This window comes from Temnothorax longispinosus, chromosome 10 (assembly GCF_030848805.1).
Source record: "Temnothorax longispinosus isolate EJ_2023e chromosome 10, Tlon_JGU_v1, whole genome shotgun sequence".
Lineage (NCBI taxonomy): Eukaryota > Metazoa > Arthropoda > Insecta > Hymenoptera > Formicidae > Temnothorax > Temnothorax longispinosus.
This window is the reverse complement of record NC_092367.1, coordinates 15,716,153-15,742,013: the sequence shown is the minus strand read 5'-3', so window position 1 is coordinate 15,742,013 and position 25,861 is coordinate 15,716,153. Positions and strand designations below refer to the sequence as shown.

General features: G+C 34.1%; 1 protein-coding gene across 1 annotated transcript; it reads right to left on the bottom strand.

Annotated features, from left to right (window-relative positions):
• Nucleotides 1–1,442: 1,442 nt before the first annotated feature.
• LOC139820899 (MYG1 exonuclease-like) lies at nt 1,443–25,189 on the bottom strand. The gene is made up of 6 exons (XM_071791482.1): nt 25,020–25,189; nt 3,485–3,580; nt 3,172–3,402; nt 2,930–3,104; nt 2,494–2,848; nt 1,443–2,231 (listed from the first exon to the last, which is right to left on the bottom strand). Exons 1-6 carry the CDS (start codon nt 25,187–25,189, stop codon nt 2,050–2,052), a joined length of 1,209 nt encoding a protein of 402 aa, XP_071647583.1. The 3' UTR covers nt 1,443–2,049.
• Between the last annotated feature and the right edge of the window lie 672 nt (nt 25,190–25,861).

Genomic DNA, 25,861 nt, shown 5'->3' with positions numbered 1-25,861 from the left:
CGTTTACGAATAAATCGGATGATACGGGTGGTCTGAGACACCCTGTATAAGCATCTCATTTAAATAATTAGATTTATTGCGAAAAATATTACCTCAGCCAGGGTTCGAACCTGGAATCTCCTCATTCCGTGTGGGTGTCGTCCTCGTGTTTAAGTTGTGTGTTTCTATTACTACGCCCTGTGAAAATCCTTTCTTGCTGCCCTCAATCCTGACACCTAGCCCCGCCTAAACTCGGTTTGAACAGGCCTACTTTACAGCCTACTTTACAAGGACGACACCCACACAGAATGAGGGGATTTGAACCTTGGCTGAGGTAATATTTTTTGCAATAAATTTAACCCTTAAATGCCCCCTGGGGTTCAGCGGACCCCAGACCCTTTACAATGATATATTTTCAAATGTTCTTGCCAAAAATGGAGCTCATGCTCATGCTCCCATTGATGATAGTTGAGTGATTGACCTACCCGTTTGTACACTTAGCAGTACTCAATTTACTTCATTTTTTATACTAATGTTCAAATTGAAATTTTAACAATATAAGCATTTTATTCTCTTTTCTAAGCCTTGAACAACATTGAAAAAAATTTTCATAATTAAATATCAAAAAATCAATGAGTAAGGAGACATTTTTCATGCTGGGGTCTTTTAGACCCCTCATGTCATTTACGAGATTCTTGAGAGGTGTGGCATTTAAGGGTTAATTATATATTTAAATGAGATGCTTATATATAAGTATCAAAGATTACATGACGCTAATTGAATCAAATCGTGGTCGTATTGTCTTGACGATTGTAATGGCCAGTAGAGTCGATTAATATTTCTATTGTTGTTTTATTATTTGACTGGCGAAGTAAAAAGTGATTCATTGTGTTAAATATTTTCTTTTTGTTTTATGTAATAAAAAAAAAAACAAAAAAAGTGTGCAAATGAAAAACTTGCACATTGCTTCCTTATAATTACAGATCGCTACCATTGCTCTTATTTTACTTCGCTCACAAAATTCCTCTTATAAAGAAGCTTATATTTTATTCGATGCATAATTATTATTAGTTATGCATTATTAATTTTTATTAGTTTGGCTTCCTCATAGAGGAAGCTTTATGAGCGAAATAAAATAGGAGCAATGGTAGCAATCTGTAATGATGAGAAAGCAATGTGCAAGTTTCTAATTTACACACTTTTTTTTAATTTTAAATTTAATTTTTTTATATAAATTGATAGAGGGTTAGCTACAGCACAAATGGAGTTTTATGTAATGTCAATCGATGTTGACTTTGGGAGTTCAGGCTACATGGTCCATATATGGGCTTCGCATATGGACCTTTAATCACGTATAAAGCTGGGTCTGATCAACTATCAAATCTTAAAGAATTATATATGAAATAGGGGTAGAAAAGACTGAAGAATATAATAGAATCATAAATAGCCCGACATCTCAAAATTGGCGGAAGTTAGAGTAACCACGGACATTTCTCAAAAAATCCGAAATTTTATAAAGAAAAAATCCATTTACCGATTATTGCTAAATTCAATACCAACCTTCTTTTAACCTTCCTATACCCGCGCATTGGTCTGTCAGACCGACGATATACGTTTGCCTTGTTTTGTTTTAAATGGAAATAGTTAATAATACTCTATGTAAAATTACATGTATAACTTATACATGTAACTTTTTAATCAGAAATCGGTAACTCCTTCACCGATCCTCACCAAATTCAATACCTTCCTTAAATAATATTCTATCCATCAAATAACTTGCACATTTTTTAAGCAGAAATCGGTAACCCTTTCACCGATCCTCGCAAAATTCAAAACAACCTTCCTTTAATGATACTCTATATAAAATTACATGTACAATATGTATATCTCATACACTTTAAGCAGAAATCGGTAAGCTGTTCACCGATCCTCAATAACAATCTTTCTTTAATGATACTCTATCCATCAAATAACTTAGGGTAGACCGAGGCGAATCGGATCAATATAAGTTTTAAGACAGTTTTTGTTTTATCGTGCTAATTACTAATTACTAATTGGTAGTATCAAATTCTAAGGCGGGAAGGTACCTCCAGCATTATTTTGAGGTTGCTGTTGTTGCGGTTGCCGCTGCTGTTGCTGCTGTTGCTGCTGTTCGATAGAGTTGACACCAGATGCTTGTGGAGGCTGCGGAGGCACCTGCGGTACAGGCTGGGGAGGATTTTGTTGTCTAGGTTGTGCCATCTCTTTCCGATCTATATAATAAGTGTATGCAATTTTTTATTCGTTCTTATTAAATATATTTAAAAGTATTTGACGCACGACCATTCGAAAGATGAACTGATTTTCTTATATTGGGATTTAATATGAGTATTAAATGATCGGAGTCTTTAAATAGAACGAAATGTAGAAGATCGAGTTGCATTTAATTAAAAAAATGTTTTTAAAAAATGTACAATAATCGTCATAAAAATTCTAAAGAAAATCAATGGTTTAGACATAGTCATTCTTCTCCACCTTGCACACATTTCCCAATTTTGAGCGCTTTCCGTGCCATGGTCATTGCGCCGTTCTTAGTTTTGTGAACGCCGGTTTTCCGATTGGAATCTACACGTACAGCGCCTTCAATTCCACAGACTTTTACAAGGGCATCACTCTGCAAACCGCCCCACGCTTCCGGCAATAACATTGCGCACTCGGAACTAACCGGCATACACTTAATACGATAACTATTCCCAGTCTTAAAAATGGCGTACTTTATTGATGGCGAGACGTTCATTTTCTCTGCCAAATAAACCACAATAAACTGCCGCCACATATTTTGGCACCGCGATGATTGTGGCACCATTACTATCTCTCCGCTTGAATCAACCTTACAAGAATGTTTTACATTAAACGATAGTCGAAAGTATATCTAAAACAAAAAGAGAACTAGAAAAGGGGTTTTTCTTACTTCGAACCGATTCTCTACAGCACGTTGCATGTCTGTAATGTTCTTCGTGACGTGCAAAATTTCCAAAAATTCATCCTGAGCCAAAGCTATGGCTTTCTCAAATTGTGTCTTGATATTCTCATTCTGGTAGTTTAATCTCCTTACGCGCGCGGTTAAATTGGTAGTTGATCGATAACTGAAACAAATGCAGATGCAATTATTCTGAAGAAGTTTTGTAACATCACAATGGCCCTGCATCGTACATTTGCTTATTGTTATCTATAGCGTCGATTTCCTGGATAAACGTATCGTAAATGATCTTAAAGATTTCATCAACGATTGTATCCTCGAGTGCGTCCTTGGTTACGTCCGAAAGTATTCTCTTCAATATATCATGACCAAAATGGCAGTAGATCAATCCCGCACTGCTTAATTTATTTGTCCAATTGCACCCTGATTTCTTTACAATGGTACTCACTGATTCCTGGAATTCTCTACGAGGAAGGAAAAAAAAACGATGTGGCGAAAACAGAGATTTTTTAAAATAGTATATCAGTAAAAAGTATGTTATTTTACCTCGCGTGATGGTCGTATCGATGTCTGGAAGGATCATACTCGCCGCCAACACCTACTACGATATCACAGTTATCTAAGACACTCCGATCTTGAGATCTAAAAATTTAATTGAATATCTATGAATTCTGCCACTTAATACCTATTTCCTATTTTTTTCGTTGCAGTTTTATAATTTATATGCCAATTCTGTTTCTTGATTTCATTCAATGTGTTAAAGCTCTTTTCCGATAGAAAAATTGCGCAAATATTGTTACAATAACTGCCTCATTCAATTGAGAGAAATTTCTCGATTATTGCATTAAGATGATTTGCCATAACGCAGCGGTTTTGCAGGCATGAAATTTCTGAATGATATTTACACAAAAAATGACAAAGTCAATTTTAGGTTTAAATTTTGCACAATTATTTACAAATTCGATATTTAGAAGTAAAATCACCCCAGCAAACACCGATTTTTCTTCTCTTCTAAGATTCAATGTGTTTTTCAAATTGCAGTTCCCTGCACGGACGTGCCTTTAATTTGCATGTAACATGAATTAGTTTACAAGAAAAAACAATTTATTTCGACCAAACTGATAATTTATTATAACGTTTATACACGACTCTTGGTTTTTGTATATATGACGACGTTTCGACTATTATTTTTGGTTCTTATCAAATACACTCTAAAAACAACGAAATACAAAGGGACACAGATATCAAGCCAAAAATAAAGAACAATGAGAGGGAATAAAAAAAAAAGAAAGAGGGATATCGACACCTATGTCATAAACTTAAGTAGCCGCTCGAATTAAGCATCTTGTTAGTTACGAGTTCTTTCCCGGAAATTCATATCTAAAAGCTAATTGAAAGTTAATCAGAATGCTAACACCAGAACATAATATTGAGTTATTTACATGTAATCGAGTATCCATATATTCGTGATTATTACAGTAATAGCATTGTAGCGGAAAGCCATTGTGCGACAATCATGCAATCTATTCTTTAAAACGTATGATATAACTATGAAATGAGACCATAATTGTCGAGACGGAGCAATAAGAGCAGCATGAATAAGATCGAAATTTTGGTTTAGAGAAAATTGGAATGGCGATTTTATTTCAGAGCATAATTTATGGGAAAAACTTCCAAAAATCTATTAAATATATATCTAGGCACTCAATTATTTCACAATTGTTTTCCAAATTTAATTTTCAAATATTTGTAAGATAGTTCGCCTGGTTCGCCATAATGCTGCTGTTTTGCTGAAATACCATTTACTTAGAAATAAATTGTGCAAATATTTATCAATATTTACACTATAATTAAATTTCTACAAGTATTGTTGCAAATACTGAGACACGTAATTGCAGCATTCCAAATTTCATCCAGATTTTGTTATATAATTTTATAAATCTTTTTCTATCGGGGTTGGCTTTTAGTTAAGGATGATTACCTCACTATAGACGCATTCTTATACTGTAGTAGCAGCTTTAATAGTGCGCAGGCAAGAACCTCAGAGCAATGAATAGGTCCATCTTTTGTGCCGATCCTCACGATCGACATCGTTGGGAGAGCAGGGTCGGATATGCACATTTTTTGCTACGTGAGAAGGTTGGGGAATCCACCGAAAAGCGCGCTTCTTGATATAATTTACTGAAAACTTGGATATTATTATATTGACAGGAGAGGTCGTATCTGACTCTTTACCGATTTTGATCACCTTATTTTGTGGTGAATATACATATATAGGCTATATTAAGTCCTGTAAGAGCTTTTAATCGAATGCGCCATGCGCCTTGTAAGAAAAGTTTTTTGTTCGTAAAAATTCGAGCGATCGGTAGAGTACTTCACGATGAACTTACAATCTCACAAGAGTTATACGTCCGACTGCTTTCGCGTACAGAACAAGTTTGATTTTGTAACCGTTAGGGCCTATAGGGAAAACGAAGGCAAAACGGCACACTTAACGAAAAAAAATATTTACGCAGAAACAGTAAGGTTTATTATAAAATTATTATAACATAACAAATCAGTATTTATTTTTCCTTATTATCTATTAATCAAACTTTAATCAAATCACAGATAAAAAAGATATTAAATGATTTTTAATATCTTCCTTTTGATCCATTTTACCTTCATAGCAAGGTAAAACGGTCGACTACTCCTAAAGGCAAAATGGACCTACCCATTTTTTTCTATGGCTTTGTCAATATCTTTAATAGAATTTATATTTAGTCAGTCTTCTTTTTAAAGTAGTTTTTGGCACATTATATAAAGTCGACGCCTTATTGAGAGTCATTGTACCAGTAACAATTTTTACTATAGCATTTTTCATACTATTTTTGTCCCAAAACTGTCGATTTATTTTTCGTTTGTGGTTATCATCCATCTAAATTAATAAATAACAATAATAACGCTTGAACAATGCCATAACTAACAGACCATGTGTTTTGCTCGGTTCGTTTTGCCCGGTCCATTTTGCCTTTTGGGTACTGATTAAATCACTCTCTAAACGTTAAGTTATGTTGTACTATCTTAAAAATTTTTTTTTACTTTAAAACCAAAAGAAACAATATTAATTTATATATGCGTCAGTAAAATTTATTACAATAAACCCAAAGATAAACTGAAGGCTAGTTGAAAATCGTAAAATTTAAATCAAACCATAAAAAAAAAATCTTATTGACTGAATGTGAATCGCACTGACCGAATGTGAATGGGAGTAATACTATTTAATAACGCTGGTTACCACTACAGGTGCCGTTTCGCCTTCGTTTCCCCTGTTGTTAGGGAACAATACTCGACTGACCTTCTTCCCGGTCCCTACCCTAGTTCTAGCTAATCCTTCGATTTTGAATGTTCTTTAGCTTTCGAATTTTCTACCTGCCTTAGCAGATACGTTAAAATGATTGCCTTTATAAAACGTATGTATCCTTACGTTATTATATTGTTTAAGAAATTTTTAGAGAATGTATAAATCTTTAAAAATTAAAATAAAGAATAATAAACTTTTCTTACAAGGCGCATTCGATGAAAAGCTCTTGCAGGGCTTAACAATAGCCCATATAGATTCACCACAAAAAAAGGCGATTAAAATCGATGAAGAGTCAGATGCGACCTCAATTACGCGATCTAATGCTACATCAAGTAAATATATCACTATATTTGACGAATCCTTATCAGATCGTAACGAGACATGAGTTCTATCCAAAGCTTCAGTGCATGCAAAAAGTTCTTTTAACCCTAGAGAGCATTTCTTAATTTTCTCATACGTGAAAGGCCAAGCGGGGTAATAAATTATCCCAAACTTGTACCGCGTGTATAATGTTTCTATTTGTTGTTAGAAAACTTTGTAATAGATAATTTTGTTTGCTCTTTAATAGGGAAGACGATAGTAGTCATCAGTTTGTGGTAGTAAAAAAAAAACAGTAAAAAAATTTCAAAAAACAAAACAAAGAACAAAAAATTTGGCTGAAATGACTTTTTTTTATAAAAAATGCTGTAGTTTTTCATAAAATTCACCGATTTTAAAAATTCCAACGAATTTTGAAAGACGAATAGACAACCTTCAAGGGCATGTAAGCGACTTTTTCGTTTCTTAAAAAAAGCATATTTCTTTGAACGTCTGAAGTAGAGGAAATGACGAAAAACTGTCGGATGGGAAAAATCGCAAGAAATGGAAAGTAAAACAGATTCTGTCGATTATTATTTATTTGAAAGGTAGTCAAAAGTTATAAAAGTATATGGAAACAGTAAAATTAACTCTACAAAAACTTTAAAATCAATCTTAAAAGTTTCAATCAGTTGCTGTGCAAGAACAGCAAAAATGAAATAATTGACCGAATCTTAAAAAATTATATATGAAACAGGGGTAGAATTTTCCGGGAAGTGCTATAAAGTGTATAATTTTTCGTTACCGATTTTCACAAAAAATCTGAAATATACTTTACTGTGGTAAATGTCGAGCGTAAACGGCCGAGTAGGGGTAATACGTTACCCCAAACGATTTTCTTTTTTGGTCACAGCTGCAGCAAGGATCTAACGCACTCGCTGAATGACGGAGGTCGACTGCCGGGGATGACTAAACTGAATTATGGTTAGTCTCGGTATGAAAACTAACCTTCCTAAGGCTGCGGTCCACTTGACGCTACAAATTCTTCTCCTTCTTTCTTCATTGAAAGAAAAGAGAATCCCACGCAGTCTTGTCTGCGTTCATACATTAACATTTCCATGCAAGTACATATTATGCATATTTTTTTATTATAATACAGATTAATTTTATATACTAATACTTTCAAAAGTTGCTTTGAAGATTTAAGAATTTCACATAATATTTAGTGATATTATGTAAACTTTAATTATTTTCAGAAATAAAAAAATAACATTAAAATTATATACAAAATAAGATTTTTACTATGTTCATTCAACAGATTCAACAATGGAGTAGCGTATCATTTGTTTTATATGAAGTTATATCTGATAGTAATATATTTGTATGCATGCATTAAATACTTACATAAATAAAGAATACAAATATAATAAAAAATATTTAATTTCAGAAAATAACAATATTTAATCAACTTTTTAGTGATATTTAATATTTACCTGCTTGCCGAATGTCGACCATTATCCAGTCATTTTTAGCTGAATGAATCACAAATAAAGACGGGTTTTGCGGTGTTAACCATTTTTTATCGGATCCTTTTAAGGAAGATTTTGTCATTAAACTTATGGGTATCCACCATTTACCGTAACTGCAGTGATGCGGGCCATTGAAATATTGCGTCAGCAGTCCGTAAAAAGGTTTTTCTTGTGTCCATCTTATGATAGGATAATGCTGGTAAATTATCCATTTAAAAAAATCGTGTGATATGTGATATTGATCCGTTGAACGATTGGCTAATTTTTTTTGTATGGACCAAAATTCATTGACAGTCAATGAGTTAAATTTGCTAAATTAAAAAAAAATTATTACTATTGACGATAAAGAATTATAAACATCGGTTAAATATATGAAAATTAATGAGATAGAGATGAGATATATAAACGATGTTAAGAATTTAAGGAATAAGGTATAATGAAATATGAAAAAAAGTACATAAAAAGAGAATGTTGTTAAAAATAAATACAAAAATAAATACAAAAAGAAAAAGGGTTTTTTAAATATACAGCAAGTAATGTGAAAGAACAGTGCAAAGATTTTATTGTAATGTGAGACTTACTGAATTTGTCTGTATTCGTTTGTGTTACTCACTATTTGTGGAGCCTTGTGCGGACACCATTTCGAAACACCTCATCAGTAACGGTGTTTTGGAGCATTCGCAAAACAACAATTTCTATGATCATAAATATTCAAATTTTAATTAAATTTGTTTGAGCCAACTACTTTTCTATACATTTATTTCTTTCATGATATGTATGTTTACAAAAAGCTATCCAAATATTTAATTATTAATAAATTCTTACCTTTATGTAACGGGGAAAACTAAAAATTAAATCAATCTGCGATAAATTATTAATTTGCGGAGGATTCATTAAAATGTGAATCTAACGAGGAGACTTACGGAAGTGTAACTCACCGATTTTAATGAAACTTGGCATATTTGTAGAACATCGAAAAATAATCGACACGTATTTTTTTATTTCGGCAATGGTGCGAGTTTAAGGGGAGGTAACCGTTCAGAGGCCCAAAAAATGCATGAATTTCAGAAATTTTTTTTATATAAAATAAATGAATTTAAAAAAAACTTTTAAGGGGTTTTATTCTTGTACTGTTACATAAGAAATTATTATTTTTTCATGTCAAAATAACGGCTCTTGCTTCCACGCCATGAAGCCACCACAAACGACGTGAGTTTATGCGCGCGAAGCGCTCCACAGCCTTGCCAGCTAAAACAAAAAACACAAAAAATTTATTAAACTAGACTAAATTTGGGGAGCCTTATGGTTTTCCGATTTTTGAAAAACCCCCGGAAAACAAAATGGCAGCTATTTGAAAAAAAAACCCATTTAACGGAAACAATGGTTTCTTCTCGCTGATTTTTCGTACCAAAGAGTGTAAAATATAGAATATATAGCAAGATCGTCTTTGAAACAAGTAATATATTCTTGATATTTTTCGACAATGTCTGGCTATATAATTATTTTGCCTCTTGTTAGATTTGCACCTGTTATCAATTATCGCGAATCGGAGATATGATTGCTAGTAATATGCCTTTGGTTTCTGCGATCTCACTCTTTTGGTAGGTCACCACAGACTAACAGGATCGTAGGTAACGGATTTCATAATAAATGCAAAATTTTATTAGTCGATATAATGCTAGCCGACGCGCGACGGTAGATCGTTGTCCCTGTCAGATCATGTCAACAAGTTCTTTCGTTAGAATACAAACTGAATTCTGGATGTGATGTTAAGTTATTCCAAAATTTGATTTTACACGTTCTTAAATGTTTGAAAGTAAAATTATATTATAATCATTAAATCTCAAAAAATAGTTTACAGTATTTCTGGTAATGATTTTGTCGCTTCTCGTGGATAAATAGAGCGAGTTAAATTGAATAGGGTAATTTTCTACTAATTTTTTCAATAATTAATGAGACATTAATTAATGGAAATTTGTTCAAATTAGTATACGTCCGCGCACGATTAAGGGGCGACTATCTTTCAATGAATATTCAGTAATCTAATAAAAATTCCACGTGGTTATTCTGTATTTTGTGTAAAGAAGTGCAAGTAAGACGGCGTAATAAATATTATTTTGATAATTTATTATTCCGAATATCGCATTTATCGATGTAATACTAGCCGGTTTGCGAGAAATCATTATCCATTCTTATTAAATAATGTTAACAGATTTTTTCGATTCAATACTAGCGTTTAGCGTCCATTTCTTGAAATGTTTTTTTGACATAACTGCCAAACTCAAAACAAACACTTTGCACGATAACACGCGAATAAGCAAGTCATTATACAGTTCAATGTATCTTAAAATCGTCCGCAAATTATATCTAAATAGATAAAGAATGTCAAAGCGCGATATGTATTCAGATTAAAGCAGAAAAACGACTATCGCCCGTGATTATCGTGAAATAATAACTATTACTTTACAGCGTCATATTTCCGCGAGCATTAATTCAAATTCGTCTTACCGCGCTCTCCGTGGATCACGTGACGTCACCCTACGTCACGCGCCGGCGCGGCGCCGCCAACGGTCTCGTCGCGCCACTATCGGGTCGCCTCGCCGCACCGCCATCCGCCATATTTGCCGCTACTTCGCTCCGGGTAGGATGCTCCGTACTTTTCGCGTTTTCCAAGTGTGAATTATGCGTAGATACGATATCGAGAGTGATGAATATTTGCGAACGATCATTTCTAATACGCGAGTGGCGGTGTGATGCATGGAAATAATCGCATTCGTAAGGTGCTATGTCGTGCATCGTTACTACCTGTTGCATCGCGACAAGTTCAACTCTCGCGCGCCCCCGCCTTACTCCGGTTCGTGTGTAATATATTACTCGCGCAATATCGGGAGTGCCGAATAAAATATCGGGCGATCGTTATTAATACGCGTGGCTCGAGGAGATGAGATCTAGATGTCGGCGCAACTTTTCTCGGCGAGAAGACGGCATCGGAATAGCTCGGTTAATATATTATTTTATTTGTTAAGTATCATATCTCTTTGGAAATCTTTGCGTTTTTTTTCGCAATAACTCTCCGTCTGTATACGTGGGTCTACGACGCCGTGGCGTCCGAGCCAAAATGATATCTGCTCGTAACTGTATAACTTGCAAGCCTGTCAGAAAATATTAAGTAAACGATGTTTATCAAAATGACTACTATAGACAGGTGTTTTGTGAATTTTTTCAGATTTTTAAAATAGATACTTTAAGGTAGGGAAAAATAGCGCCAAACGTGACAACGTATACACTCCGAAAATGTAATAAAAAACGTATACAGAGTATAAAAATAAAAAAAAACCTTTCTATAGTTGATAAAATTTATAAAACACAATATATATTATAGTATTTATGTATAAAAAGAATTATACATGATAAAATTTTAATTAATATAGAATTATCATAATTATATGAAATATTCTTATATTAAATATGTTTATTTTTTGCTATCGTAGTAATTATTTTGCTACGTTTGAAATAAAAATGTAGTTAAAATATTGTGTTTGGAATTTAAGGAAATATAATAAATCTATACTGTATGAAAATATTTTATCAATCTCATTCAATCTTTAATTATAAAGTAGTAATTTAATAAAAAATAATTGCGCGTATGTGAATAATTATATTTATTATATTTCCAGGGCCAACTGGAAAGGGAGTGCAGCAGCAGCGGCAGTAGCAGCGGCAATCGGTGAGTAAATTAATTGGGCAATCTGCTTATTAGTGTTGGTGCGTCATATTTTCGTTGAACTCACGAAAAATTTGAAAAATGTATTGTTTAGAATGTTCAGCAATATCTAAATTTTTATTTTTTAAATAAAATATACAATTTTACTTCAGAGTAGATATATTTTTATTTCTAATTAATTAAAAATATTTTCTAAATGTGATATTCAATATTTATGTAAAAAAGGTATTAATGTGATAAAATATTATAGTTACGTAAAATTTTCCTTGTTGACATTTTTATGTTTTCCGCTTATTGAGAATTGAATTCAATAAATAAATAATAAAGACGCAACTTGCTATTTGCTTGTACATTGATTCGTATGACAAGAGAAAGGAACGAGGAACATTGAGTAAGGGGAAATCACGAACACGCACGAGTATGTAAATTTTCCAAAATTTTTTTACTAAAGAAACATATATTTCAGTAACGAACACACACGGACAAATCAGTGGTCGAACTAAATCATATACAAGATTAGGTACTTCGCTATTTCTTCTTTGCCTCTAGAAGGTTACAATGCTTTGGTTATCTTTTTTTTTGTTTTGAATATATTATAGGATATTTACGGAGATATAATTAGTGTTCCTCTCTTTCGGCTTTTTAAGCGCTGAATTATTTTATACCAAGCGGCTCGAAGTTCCCCGTTGTTCGCTCATGGTCATTGTGTTCAGCCGATCAATCGCACGATCAATCGAAAGAACGCGTCTGTTTCGCGCTATTTCTAATCGGTATACAATAGTTTGCTATCGCTATCGAGTCCATCTGCCGAGACGCGCTCCGATCGCGATCGTGCGATTCTCGAACGGCTTACCTGTCGCTTCGTCGCAAAAAGGTAACGTACGCACTGTCGCGCTTATGCGAATTTCCATATTTCACATGTGCTCCACGATAAAATATATTTGCGGAATTTTTACCGAGCGATAAAACCTGAGATTATCCCATATGCTCTCCTGAATATTTTATTGCAAAAGTCCTTTGCTCAATTTTGCACGATAAAGCAGATATAATTCAAACGCGAGTTGACTAAATTCTTGTCAAGCGACACTTCTGCATCGCTCAGAGTGTATATTAAAGTCTCACCTTCATCATATAAGTCTTAAACGATAATTACGTTTTATTCATCGGGAAGTCATTTTTAATTTTAGAAAAAATTTTATAGCTAGATTGTATTATCGTATTTTAATCGAGCTTTTATTAATTTTGCGGAATTATAAATTTACTGAGCGATAGAGATTCTCATTGCAAGATAAATGTTTATCTATTAATTTTTGTATACATAGAAATATTCTTTTGCCATTTGACAAATACTTCAATTTTATTTCTTTTTAACGAGATGTTAGAATCGATTTTGATAGTCACAATGGCAAAGTCACGATTAAAATAGTAAAAATAATACCAGAAGATTTCGAGATATAGTCACCGAGAAATAATATTCAGGTAAATAATGTTTGGAGAACCGGATTGATTGAGATCGAATAAGGAGAACCGGAAAAGTGTAAATTCGCGGATAAGCGTTCAAGCACTTGGACGATATCGTTTGAAAAACCGTTGGCAATGTGTCGACCCGTCCTGCTGGCGATGGACGGTCGAATGTGTGGACGAGCACTACTCGTTCGACTTTTTTCGAACGACGCGCGATTTGTAAAATCGATCAGTAATATTCTCGCGGATGTTAAAAATCGTATGAAAGTGTGTACAATATTATGTGAATTTGTGACGCTTAGTCCAACGGCAGTCTATGCTTCTTCCTTTTTCTTTTTCTCGCTTCATTTATTGTTACACACGTGATATGCGCGGATCGATATGACAAGTAAATAACGGTAACACGTGTACTTAAACTACGTTCATCGAGCCTATCGACCGTTCGTATTCTTTTCTTCCGGCATTTCGTCGAGCTCTCGTTTTATAATTGACGGCGATATCTGCATAAGAGCGCTCGCACGACACGTGGTGTTATCCTGTGCAATATCAAATAGAAAATTCGTTAAACAACTCTTACGATATCGTTTAACAAGCTTCGCGATATCGCGCGCTAATTACGATCCTGCACGCTGCGATATAAAGCTCTTGTAAATTGTATATCGACGTAATGCCGACTTAAGAATTATTTTTATTGCATTTATTACACGAGATCGCGATTTACGAAACAAAATTTAAATCGACGAAAGTTCAGACGGAAGAATTAGATCAGACAATTAGAATTTATAAAATTTAAATATATAGGAGTTTATTAAATCCTCCCGATTGCTCAAAGCTCCTGTGAGGCATAAATAATACAAAAAAAGATATTAGCCTTTAAAGAGCGATAAAATAACAGTTCGGTGTCCATGGAGATTTGTACTTTAACGAGAGCTTTTGCTTCGTAATTACAATTTTGTGTTGTATAATTCTCGGAGATGAAAATGCGCAGAAATCGCAGCGCAACTATTCGTTTCTTTCAATTGTGCGCTTCTTATCAGGAGTATCGAAATCTAGCTTATGAAAGAATTTACACTGAAAGCATGTTGACGCGATACAGGGTGTATCTCTATCGAAATACGCGAGTTCCCCTTGTTCGCATCTGATCTCGTAAGACTTGTGAAATTCGCTTATCGCCGTTTTTCTCTTCGTTAGGATCAGGAAATATTTTCTCTCTCGTATTACACGCCGATTGCGAACCGTTCTTGAGATAAATACACACGCGAGAGCCATCGCTCTTCCTTTCTCTTTCTCTCTTTCTCTCTCTCTCTCTTTCTCTCTCGAGTCGCATACGTACAAGCACACGAAACATATGCACACCGGTACACGCAAGCTTATTTATTTTATACTAATATTATAATCGAGAATCCTCGGCAACTGCTATAGATACAAACTATAGAGTATAAGATGTGACGTCGGTACGCGTGTACAGTACAGATTGTTGCAAAAGATAGACTCTACCGAGTTCACAGCGAGCAATCAGCTTTGGTCGATAAAAAAAGTTCAGCAGTAAACATTTTAAAAATTTCGGAGCAAAAATATAAATATATAAATCGTATCTTATACCGATATCGTTGAAAATGTTCGAATAGATAGATTTGATAGAGAGAAATTCTTTCCTTCCTTCGATCCTTAAATATTTGACGGTTTTTAGATTCTTCCTAGAGTCTGAGATTACAGGATCACATTCTTGGATTCTTGGACCCCACATATCTCGCCGATCTCGGAACATCTGCATCTTTAGATTTTTAGATTCCTATTCTCCGTGATTTATCGAACTCTTTAACCGATCCTTAGTAGCGCAAAGTTGTAGATTTCCAATGTAATTATTGTACATTCTCGGTAAATCTTATCTCGTTAAATTCAACATTTGCTCGACTGTGAATCCTGCGGAGAACAATTTTTGCGGCACTGTTAAAATGCGTCGGAGAATGCATCACTTGATATGCGCCGCGGCTAAATATACAGTATACGATAAGAATAAGATTATACAGATACGTAATCATAGTAGTAAAAAGTAAAAACAGTATGAAAAATTATTGTATTGTTTCCCATTACTTATTGTTATGTCGTGCTCCGTACTCTCGAAGTTGCCAACGCGAATTTTGATCTATTTTTTTTTGCATCTAGTGAAATGAATATATTTATGAAAAGTTATCCCTATTCTTCTAGATATTTTTTGTGACAATAAAATATTGCAAAATGATAAAATATGACTAAAACATTACAATTGCTCGTAAAGTGAAAGTCGCATTATTAAATTTGTAATATCTATTCTACATTTAAATTTATTAATTTGTTCAAGCCAATTATATTCTATGTCAATGATTACTCAACAGCTTATCTTCATTATTCTCAGTAACAAATATCACATACGAGATTTCTTGTTTTTCGATCAATTTAGCGTTCGATCAGTTTCGAGAGTGGAAACGTCCTGTTAAAAGTACGAACACTATGATATCGTATTACGTGTACGATGATCTCTATGATGGTCAATATTCTCGGAGATGACAGTACTATGACGTGCTCGACTAATGATTAATAACGAACGATACATGTTCAATAGCAGCCTTTTCCCAATGGAACTGAGAGTTTAATGAATCGTCTGATACAATGATATTATTATTTAAGTTTAAATTACATGAGGCATATTATCGAATAAAATGTTCAGCAACAACGTGCATTGTTAAAGTTATCTTTAGCTACATTTAGTGGTCAGATCTTTTAAGAAATTATCATTTTCGTGCACGTTTTTATATTGTTTTCTTTTTTCGTCGAAATTTATAGTCAATTGAGAATACAATTACTCAATTAATATAAAAATAATAAAAAGTTTAACCTACGGCTCGTTATGCCTAACGTAACATTTAGTCTCGAAAGTTTATTTGAAGTTGATGTTCTCTTAACATGCTACCGCAGCAAAGAATGTAGAAAGTGCTATGCTGAAGACTCTTTTTGATGGGAGTATTTCCATGTTCTCGATGGCGATCGCGGTGAATGATACTGATTGTGAGTGAATTCTGTTCGTTATGATAGCTCGACTATCTTGCAGGCTGAGATAAATCGTGTCCAAAATGGTTTATTATTGTCCGCTTACATCTTTTTCTCGCTTTAGGTCATAAACGTTACCCACATCCGTGAAAATACTCCCCTCGTACTAACTACTAACATCATTGAAATCTTGTTTCATTCGGATTATCACGCATGCCTCGCATCAGTTCGATCATTTCGATCGTACTGATTTAGATATTGCATAAAATACCCAATATTCGAAAGATTTTATCGAAGAGTGGAATTGAATTATCTGTTTCGAAAAAAAATCTGGCGATGCATTGCTCAAATTTTTCACCGAAAATCTTGTTAGATAAGACGTAAAATAGAATGATTAACTTCGAAATTCTGCTGCATGCGATCATATGCTCAAAATAGTTTATGGTTTTATTAATCGTTAAACAACGATGATAATACTCGTGTATTTTTCGATACGAATTGTAGAGATACAACGTGTAAAACCGGCTTTTACGGGAACTTGTACGGGGTAGATCTCTTCTTTACCAAGTTGCAATTGACAGAGACCGTTTTTATCGTCATTTTACACGCGTGTATTCCATCTTTCATTTACCGAATGTGAACGTTGTTTACTCTAATTTCGATTGGTAATAGAAATGATAAATTTAACCAAATATTAGCAAACTTTATAAATTTACTTAAATCACCTTTTTCATAGATTTTATATTATTTGATTTATATCTAATGTCAAATCTATAAAAGTGTTCAGTCATATATTTTGCTCGTTATTTTATATTATCAAAATGTTCCATAATTTTTCTCTTTAGAAACTTCAAACACACATACATATATATTAGAATCCAGTAGCTTATCTTGAAATGACAGAAATAATTAGTACTATGAAGAAATTAATTGAAGAGGACAATGCATCGCCTAATTCTATATAGAGAAATTTTTATCCCGTTTCTCGTTATCCCCTATCTTGTATTATCACTATTATTATCGCTAATTTCCAAGGGCAATCACACCATACACTCGCGTTCATTCATTAATCCTTCTGCTTTTCCAACACATCTGTCTATATTGTATAGATTCATCTAAGTTTTTTTTTCTAAACTTTCAAGAAATACAAGCGCGCTGCGACATTCTATTCTCATTTCGTGAATTTTTAATTAATAAATCTTCGCGCTACAACGAGCTTGGAAATCTAGTAAACGAAGAACTTGTCGTGGAATATATGCGATAAAATTTGTTTAGTACGAACGAGTTTTAATGCAAGATTCTCACAAGTCTATCATGGTAACATGAAACAAAGTAAAGAATTTTTAATTATTCACGGTACGCGACGTATATTTATAAATTAGAAAATAATCAGTGTCTGCATCTGCATTATATAAGTATAGGCTCTCTCACCCTGCACTAGTAGAAATGTATATATTTAATAAAGATCTATCCTTTTTCGTGGAATGCTTTACGGAATATCGCACGATGTTATGCAACATGTTACATACATTAGAATCATTTTATCCTATACATTTTTTTTACGCGAAATTTCACTACTAGATTTCTCTCGTATTTTCTAAATCGTTAGAAAACGAGTATTCTGGACATTCCCAAAATTGTTCCACTTTTAGCTTATCTCTTTAGTTGCCTCTATCAGGTATACGTACATTGATTTTGAAAGTACACACGGTATAAATGCGTTCAATGGATCGACCACGCCGAACGAAGCTTTACCAATTCGTTGAATCGTGTGAATTGTGCAAAAAAAATTGGTTATTTAAAGATTCAATTGATAAAATTAAAGAATTTACGCGTCGATTGCTGTGATATGCAGATTGCGATATGGTATTTTAATTTGATATGCATACTTAAATATAAAATTATTATTTGCCTTTTGTGATTGGCGTTTGTCATCGGCTTGATCATTTTAAATTAACATACATCCTGAAACTTTTTGCGATAATCCCAGAACAATTATTCTTACTTCATACAAATGTTTATTCCAAGAAATATTAGACAAGAAATAAAAAGATATCGCTGGACAGAGATTTCAGATATTTTGATTATTTGATGAATAGACTCAGTTCTTTTCATTTCTTGCGTATATTTCTATTCGGTGAATGCTTAGACAGCATTGGAAATATATTACATTTAATCGGCGCATGTATATATCTGCTGGACGAGACATTACGACGTGATAACGCGCCAATCCCTTTTCCGCACTGTTGTATCGAATGTAATGACTACGCGAGTGTATCGATAACGCGCATTTACGATTTCTTCGCGAAGAAATATATCATTCATATTAAATTCTTATTAACAAACGTGTTAAAAATTCTTATCGTTCCTTTTTCATTGAAAAACACTCTTCCATTGATCTCGCGTGCACCGCAATTAAATCGACTACGGAAGAGTCTAAACAAATGTCAATGATTTTCCAGCCATTTCAATTAATGTACTGAAAAACTTAAGTAATAACTTCAAAAATTTCCTAAAGTCTTTTAAATATGCTACAGGTTAATTGTCGCTAATCGTTCACGAGTATCTAACAGTTCACCGCGAGCTGTTAAATTAAGACTATATAAGATACTCTTTTCCAGACTTAAATTTTCACTAATATCTCATACATTTCCTCTCTTTCACTGTCCTGTTCATGGCAGTTTCAGCTAGCTTACGTGTGTCCGAATCCGACAATCGGAATTTCTTACCTATTCCTATTCGCTTATCCTATAACCGTGGTCTTCGAGCCACAAAGGACCGCGCGAATCCATTTGCATTTGTGGAGGCTCACACGATCTCGAAAAATTAATCCTTGAAATTCAATTGTTATCACCATCAGACAGTATGGTTAATTACAGCTTTTGTGTGAAAAGCTATAATTAGAAAAGAAATAGTACACTCAATGAGCATATTATTAATATTAATCAGTAATATTAATAATATTAATATTAATATTATTAATATTAACATAATATTAACATAATATTAATATTAATCAGTAATATTAATCGTGTGAGAATCCTTTTCCGCTCTTCGCATTCTCTCTTTTTCTCTCTTTTCTCTCTCTCTCTCCTTTATTTTTCCTCTCGCACGTATACTGTCGTCATTCGCTCGTTTTCTCTAGCTTAGATCATTTAAATCAACTCCGCATAATCCAGGCACACTTTTCTACTCTTTATCTTCAAAGAAACTATATTTCTATGAGTCCATTTCAGCTCAGTTGCCACAGCACGTGCTATCATGCTTCATTAAAAGATTTTGCACCTCAGATTATTAATTTGTCATTAGTATTTGTTAAGATGTTACTTGTGAGCATTTATTGTGTTGATTGCATTCTATTATCATATGAATTAATAATTTTAACACTGTAATGATGAAGTAATTAATGAATAATAATAGCATTTGGCCGAGCTGAAAAGGACGAACATGTTGGAAAATAGGTATCGTGATCTAAGAAATGATCTTGGTAACGAGGAACGTTGACCAATCGCATCTTTTCTGATTTACAGTTTGTCGGCTCGTAAATGTCTCAATCGTGGCGGCGTCGATATGCATGCCGATCAAATATTATATCACGCGAGATTCGCAGAAGCTATGCAAAGGCTACTTCATGAATCAGTAAAAATGAAGATATTCCCGATGTTTCGTCATGCACGTAAAATCGGCGACGTATTCTGAATATGTTTTCGTCAAAGTATGAAATAGTATTGATGCGCGAGTTACCTATAATTTCTTCCTTGCAAAGATTGCACGCAAATCGATATTATTGGTCACAGATTGATATGGTGTAATAAAGCTCGAATGGAGATTAACAGATATGCAATAGGTATAATAAATTCGAATTTATCTTAGCTTTGCAAAAGTGAAAATTTGTGACACACTCCAAAAATAATTTCTAATTATTATATCTAATTATTATGTTACTTTAATTATTTGATTTTTTTAATCATAACCAAAAATAACTTTCTGCTTTAACGTGAAGATTCAAGATCTTTATTATCGTAATCGTTTCTCGATCAAAGTTTTATTTAATTTACGTTCGAGCGTGACAAACGCGTGATAATCGGCAATTCCGTCGTTCACTGTGACGCGAGTTATGCGCTAAAGTCGCGAAATTAAAATTCTCTCTAGTTAATGATAAATTCTCTTACTCTCTTCTTTTACAATCTTCTTTTACCTCTTCACTCCGCTCTCTCGTCATTATAACTTCTACATATGTATATGCTTTTTTCTTTTTCGCATTCGTAATCTATGGAAACGGCACAAAGCTTGAACGGCTAATGGTAGATACAAGTATATTACAAGTACACGCTCGCGAAGTATCCGCTCGCTTTGTGCTCGCGCTTCGCCGATTCAGAAGCGGAGGAGGAAAGTGATTGTCCTCGTAGAAAGCTACACGAGGTACTAGTGTAGTCGCTGAAGAAAGAATCTCTTGATTTATGATATCCAAAGAAATCTTTGCGCGAACGGCAGCGCCGGAGAGCTTTTTAGCACAGTCTTTCATTGGATAACGAATAAAATATAGCGGTCGACAAAATATTGCCTAAATGGACCGGTAGATTTATTCATTGAAATTAATATATTTGACTTTTATAGTAAAAAAGTTTCTTTTAAATATTTGAAAGAATGCAAAAAGTTATGTAACATATAACAAGCATGTCTAATGAGAAACTTAATCAGTATTTGGCTGTGAATTGTCAAACAAAAAGAGATGATGAAAACAAACTTTAATCGCGAATCTTTTCCTATGGATGAGATAGATTGCAATTTCATATTACAGCTCCGTCGGCCAACACGCACTAACGCATCTCAAGCGCACTTTTGCGTCAAATACTCGCGCGCGTGTACATAACGATTTCACGGTAACGATTTTCCATGCGACGAATTTCCGTGGAAACCTTTTTTCTTGACGTTTCTCTTTCGAAGCAAATAAAAACAAAAATTATTGGATAACGTTTTATGTATTGTATAACGGCTAAAAAATACCTGAAGATATTGTACATTGTTATAATTTAATATAGTTTTTTTAAATGGTATAAATCTACCCGAACGTTCGCCATCATAGTTGGCTTGGCAGTTTAATACTTGATGTATTAAATGTATATTGTGTTGTAATTTTTTTCTTCTTTATTGATACACACGTGTCTATAGAGATGAGTTGGAATTATTTATTATTTTAAATATTATTTCACTGAGATAACTCTATTTATATAATTTAATAAATCGCAGTGCAATTATCAATTGCAATGTAAGAATGCCAAGTTCATGAAGACTCCCGCGAAAATCGTTACCGTGAACAGCGGATGCGATCCGTACGACTAAAACGGCGTTCTTCTCTCTCTCTCTCTACTGCTTCACAGAATACACACCGAGAAACACCTGACTTACGTGACTAGGCTACGTAACGAAAACTCATTGCGCACACGTGCACCACGAGATCGAAGCTCCCGTCTCTCTTCCCTTTTGCTATGTGCGTGCATTTATCATTCCCATTCTATTCACATTCGCACGCTCGCGCATACGTACGCACACGCGACGCCCCACTCATACTGTTTGCAATTAATTTTTGTCCAATAGTCTCTCGGACCGCGTGTCCGCGCCTCGCATTACGTTGACGCTATCCCGCTTCCGTCCCTTGTAAACAATTTGTACGTATTCTCTTCAAGCGAATTTTACGAAAACAACGCTCGTTCGATCATCGTAAAAATCTGTTTACTTCATTAATAGCTCGATTAGCGATGCAAACAAATTTGCGAATGTCGACTCGGAATATCGATTTTGCTTTCTCGCTTTTCCCCCCATTTGTTTTTGTTTGCGTTTTTTTCATAATAGCTAACCATCCTTCATCGTTCGGGAATACTCTGATGTGTATAATCCCGTGACAGAAATTTCTTCTGGCAAAACGTAGAATTTTGCAAAATGAGATAAAAAAGGATTTAGACATCTGTTCTTCGCGACGAAATTCAATTTTTCCACGTTTTCCTTCGGTCCATATCGGTCATGTTTCCGGTGCGGTTCCACGATGCTTAAGGGAGGATCAGAAGATGATAAGGAATTGCGTCTGCGTTACTTGTGGCTCGATGTTCGCCGATAACACGCGACCGACGATCAGCAGAAGACGATTCGACGTCTGGCGTCGCCCCGTCCCCCAGGGGCGGTGAGGGCACCACCGCTCCGATTCACCCTGCGGGCTCTGGTCCAGGCCTGCCTCTATCGACACAAAAGCAAATCGATTATTCACGTTGTTTGATTTATCGCTGATTTTCGCCGACATCAATGGAAGTTAATTTCGATTTAATTGATTCTGAATTTTTTGTGTAATTAAAGCTACAAAGAGACAAAGAATTGAAGGATCAAATGTAATTAATGGTGACACTCAATGTATTACACATGTCACATTTCTTCGTATACATTTAGTTCTCTTGAAATTACGGCGAGATCGTTATATTTATATTGAGCACGCGTATAGAAATTTAAAATTCAATTTAAGGGTACATATATGATAGCAAATTACAACGTATTTTATAAACGCTCGTAACATTGTTCACTTTTGAAAGGAAATATTGAAATTGGTAATATTTAAAGAGTAATATTTGAACATATGCACGCTGGATTTTCACATTAAAATCGATAAGAATTAAACGCGTATAAAATGAGAATTATTTTTTTATGTAAATACGAGGTATTTTATACTTTCACGATTCTGACTCTCATATTAGTTATTTTATTCCACGTACATTAAAACTTACATATTTAATTAATATATGATGTACAGAAGTAATCCGAGATAGCTTTATGCTTTCAACATAACATAATATAATTATAATATGCACGTTCAGCACTTTACGCATTGACACATACTTTCTAAACAATCTCTAAAAATCTGTAAGCCGCGTATCGTAACTTGACTGTTGTGATGAAATTTGCTTTATCTTGTAAGACTTAATAAAGTTTAATTATTGCAAGTACCGCGTACATGCGATTTCTCTATGAAATACCACGCTTATCTTTTCGTAATATACAAAAGCAATTATTATGCCATAACCATAATAATAACATGTAATTATTCGAAATAGCCGTGGAAAGCGACATAATAGGTAATGAAATTAAGCTAAATAAGCAGTCGATATATCGAAGCTATGTCGAGATATACGTGTACGCGTGAGTAGGTATTACTTTTTAACATTGACATTCAACGGCTTGATTGCCTCGTAATTGCACTTTGAAAAGCAAAGAGTCTTTGATATACGAGCATAACAGAACGTCCATCCCCGAGGCGGACCACGTAATCGCGACAATGGTAATGGCCATACTCTTTGTAATTGAAATTTTCAAAGTTCCACCGAGCACAGGTTTACGCTCGTGTTTCAAAGAGAACGAAATGAACGAGCGAATCGCGGTGTGATTGCCGGATGCGCCATAATTTTTAACTCACCTACACAAACCACTCGTCTTTCTGGCTGGAGGAGATGTCACTGAAAGACAATAGGAAGATATGTATCAATTAAAATTAACTGCATGTAAAAAATAGATATTGAAGATAAAGATTATAAGTAGCACTTTCTGTGTATCTTATCAAGAAATATTTTAAACCAAACACGCGCAAAACATGTCACGAGATGCTAAATGGTTTTGCGCTAGTACACTTTATAACAATTAGATATAATAATTAAGCCAGTCTTATTCGATAGGAGAATTTTTAGCTTCAGTTTTAAATCAAATATTTGAATCTAATCTTCTTTCAATTTCTTTTCGATAATTGTGAAATAAACGAACATAAACATGAGAACATATGTTTGTTTCAATATTCAATAGATTTTCTTATTATTTCGAATAAATTTATAGAGATATTTTTTCTGACACGAGAAATTGCATTAAATTTGTAGTTGATTAATCCATTAATAACACATTTATAATTCAAAACTCTCTACATATCTTATATCGATCGTTCCTCACACGATCTTATCGCTATTTGAATTAATGACGAAGGGATAACAAACTTTCGAGGGTCTAATCAATAACGACGGTGTATAATGCAACGAAAAGAGGATCGGCTCTTTTTCGATTGGCTGACTTATCGTTTTTGCAATAAAAAATGCGCACTTCCTCCGATTTCTTTCGATTCCAATCTGAACAATATAAAAATGATAATCTTGTTCACTGCTCTATAAAAAAAAAGCTATAATCTATTCGTACATGACAATACGTTAAAATCTATTGCAATGTGATTGCTGGTCGTTGTTAGTATAGTTTGCTAAAATTAAAAAATATATATATTCAACAATACATACATGGCTTTGTTTTACAAAAAATTCATAAGAATTTATTTTCTATTTAATTAAAATAGTTCAATCATTAATAGAAGTGTAACGATAATGTCTTTTTCGAAGATATGATGTACTTTGGAGAGCTTTAAAATTTTTAATAATTTCATAACTTTTTTATTCCTCTTGATAACTTGATAACTTATGATTCCTTCTTTTACAATTCTTTAGAAAGAGAATACTACATTTATTTCGTACAAATATCCGAGAGGTTATTAGAGGTATACTACATACGAACAGTTACAAAATTATAAAAGCAAATGTAATAACGCGGCGGTTTTTTCTGATGGAAAAAACAATAGAAGAGAGATATATGAAAAATGTCTCACCTGTCGGAACCATGGCTCCTCACTTTGCCTGGCAGTAGAGGCGGACCCGGGCCGCGCTGTGCCCGAGCCTGAGGCCCGCAGGGCGCAGCCAGTTTCCCGGCCGTGGCAGGGTCGTGGCCCCCGTTATTCCCATCCCCGAGCCGTAGTTCGCCAGGGGCCCCAGAGTACCGGTTGTGCCCTTCAGCGTGGTCATGCCCATTGGTAGACCGACGCTTGCTCCGTTCGATCCGTACATCTGTTGCACTAAAATGCCGTAAGACACATCAGTCCCGTCACACCTCCTGCATCCCTCTCGACGATAAAGTCGTCAACTTTGCGAGAATATTTTTTTATATATTTCGTAGAATTAGTTAAGAGGAAACATTTCGTGAACAGTGTTTTTCTAGAATGTAAAATGTACGTAGCTATATCTATTTTTTTGCTTACATAAGCTTTCTTAAGAACGGCATTGTTGTAGAAATTCTCTAAACGAGTTGAACCTTAATTATGAATTTATAGAAACTCTACTATTCAAACATGTAATAGTATCGTTTTATTAATTAACGTCGTTATATTATTTTATTACAAAGATCTTCAATTTCATTTAAATGTATGCCAGAAGATTAATACTCTTTATTGAAAATAGTACTACAATCGGAGCTATTTTGAGCGCAATAGCATAAGCACGCAAATATTATTACCTTTTATGTCATAGAGAAGAATTATTAATTCGTTTCTAAGAGCACAACATAACAGTTAGAGAACGAGATTAAAAATTCTCAAGTGTAATTTTCGAAACTTGCGTCCGTTGATGATATGAAATCTATTTCTCCGTCGACAGCGATACGCATTGCGCTTTTCCGTATGCGATTACGCGGCAATTTTT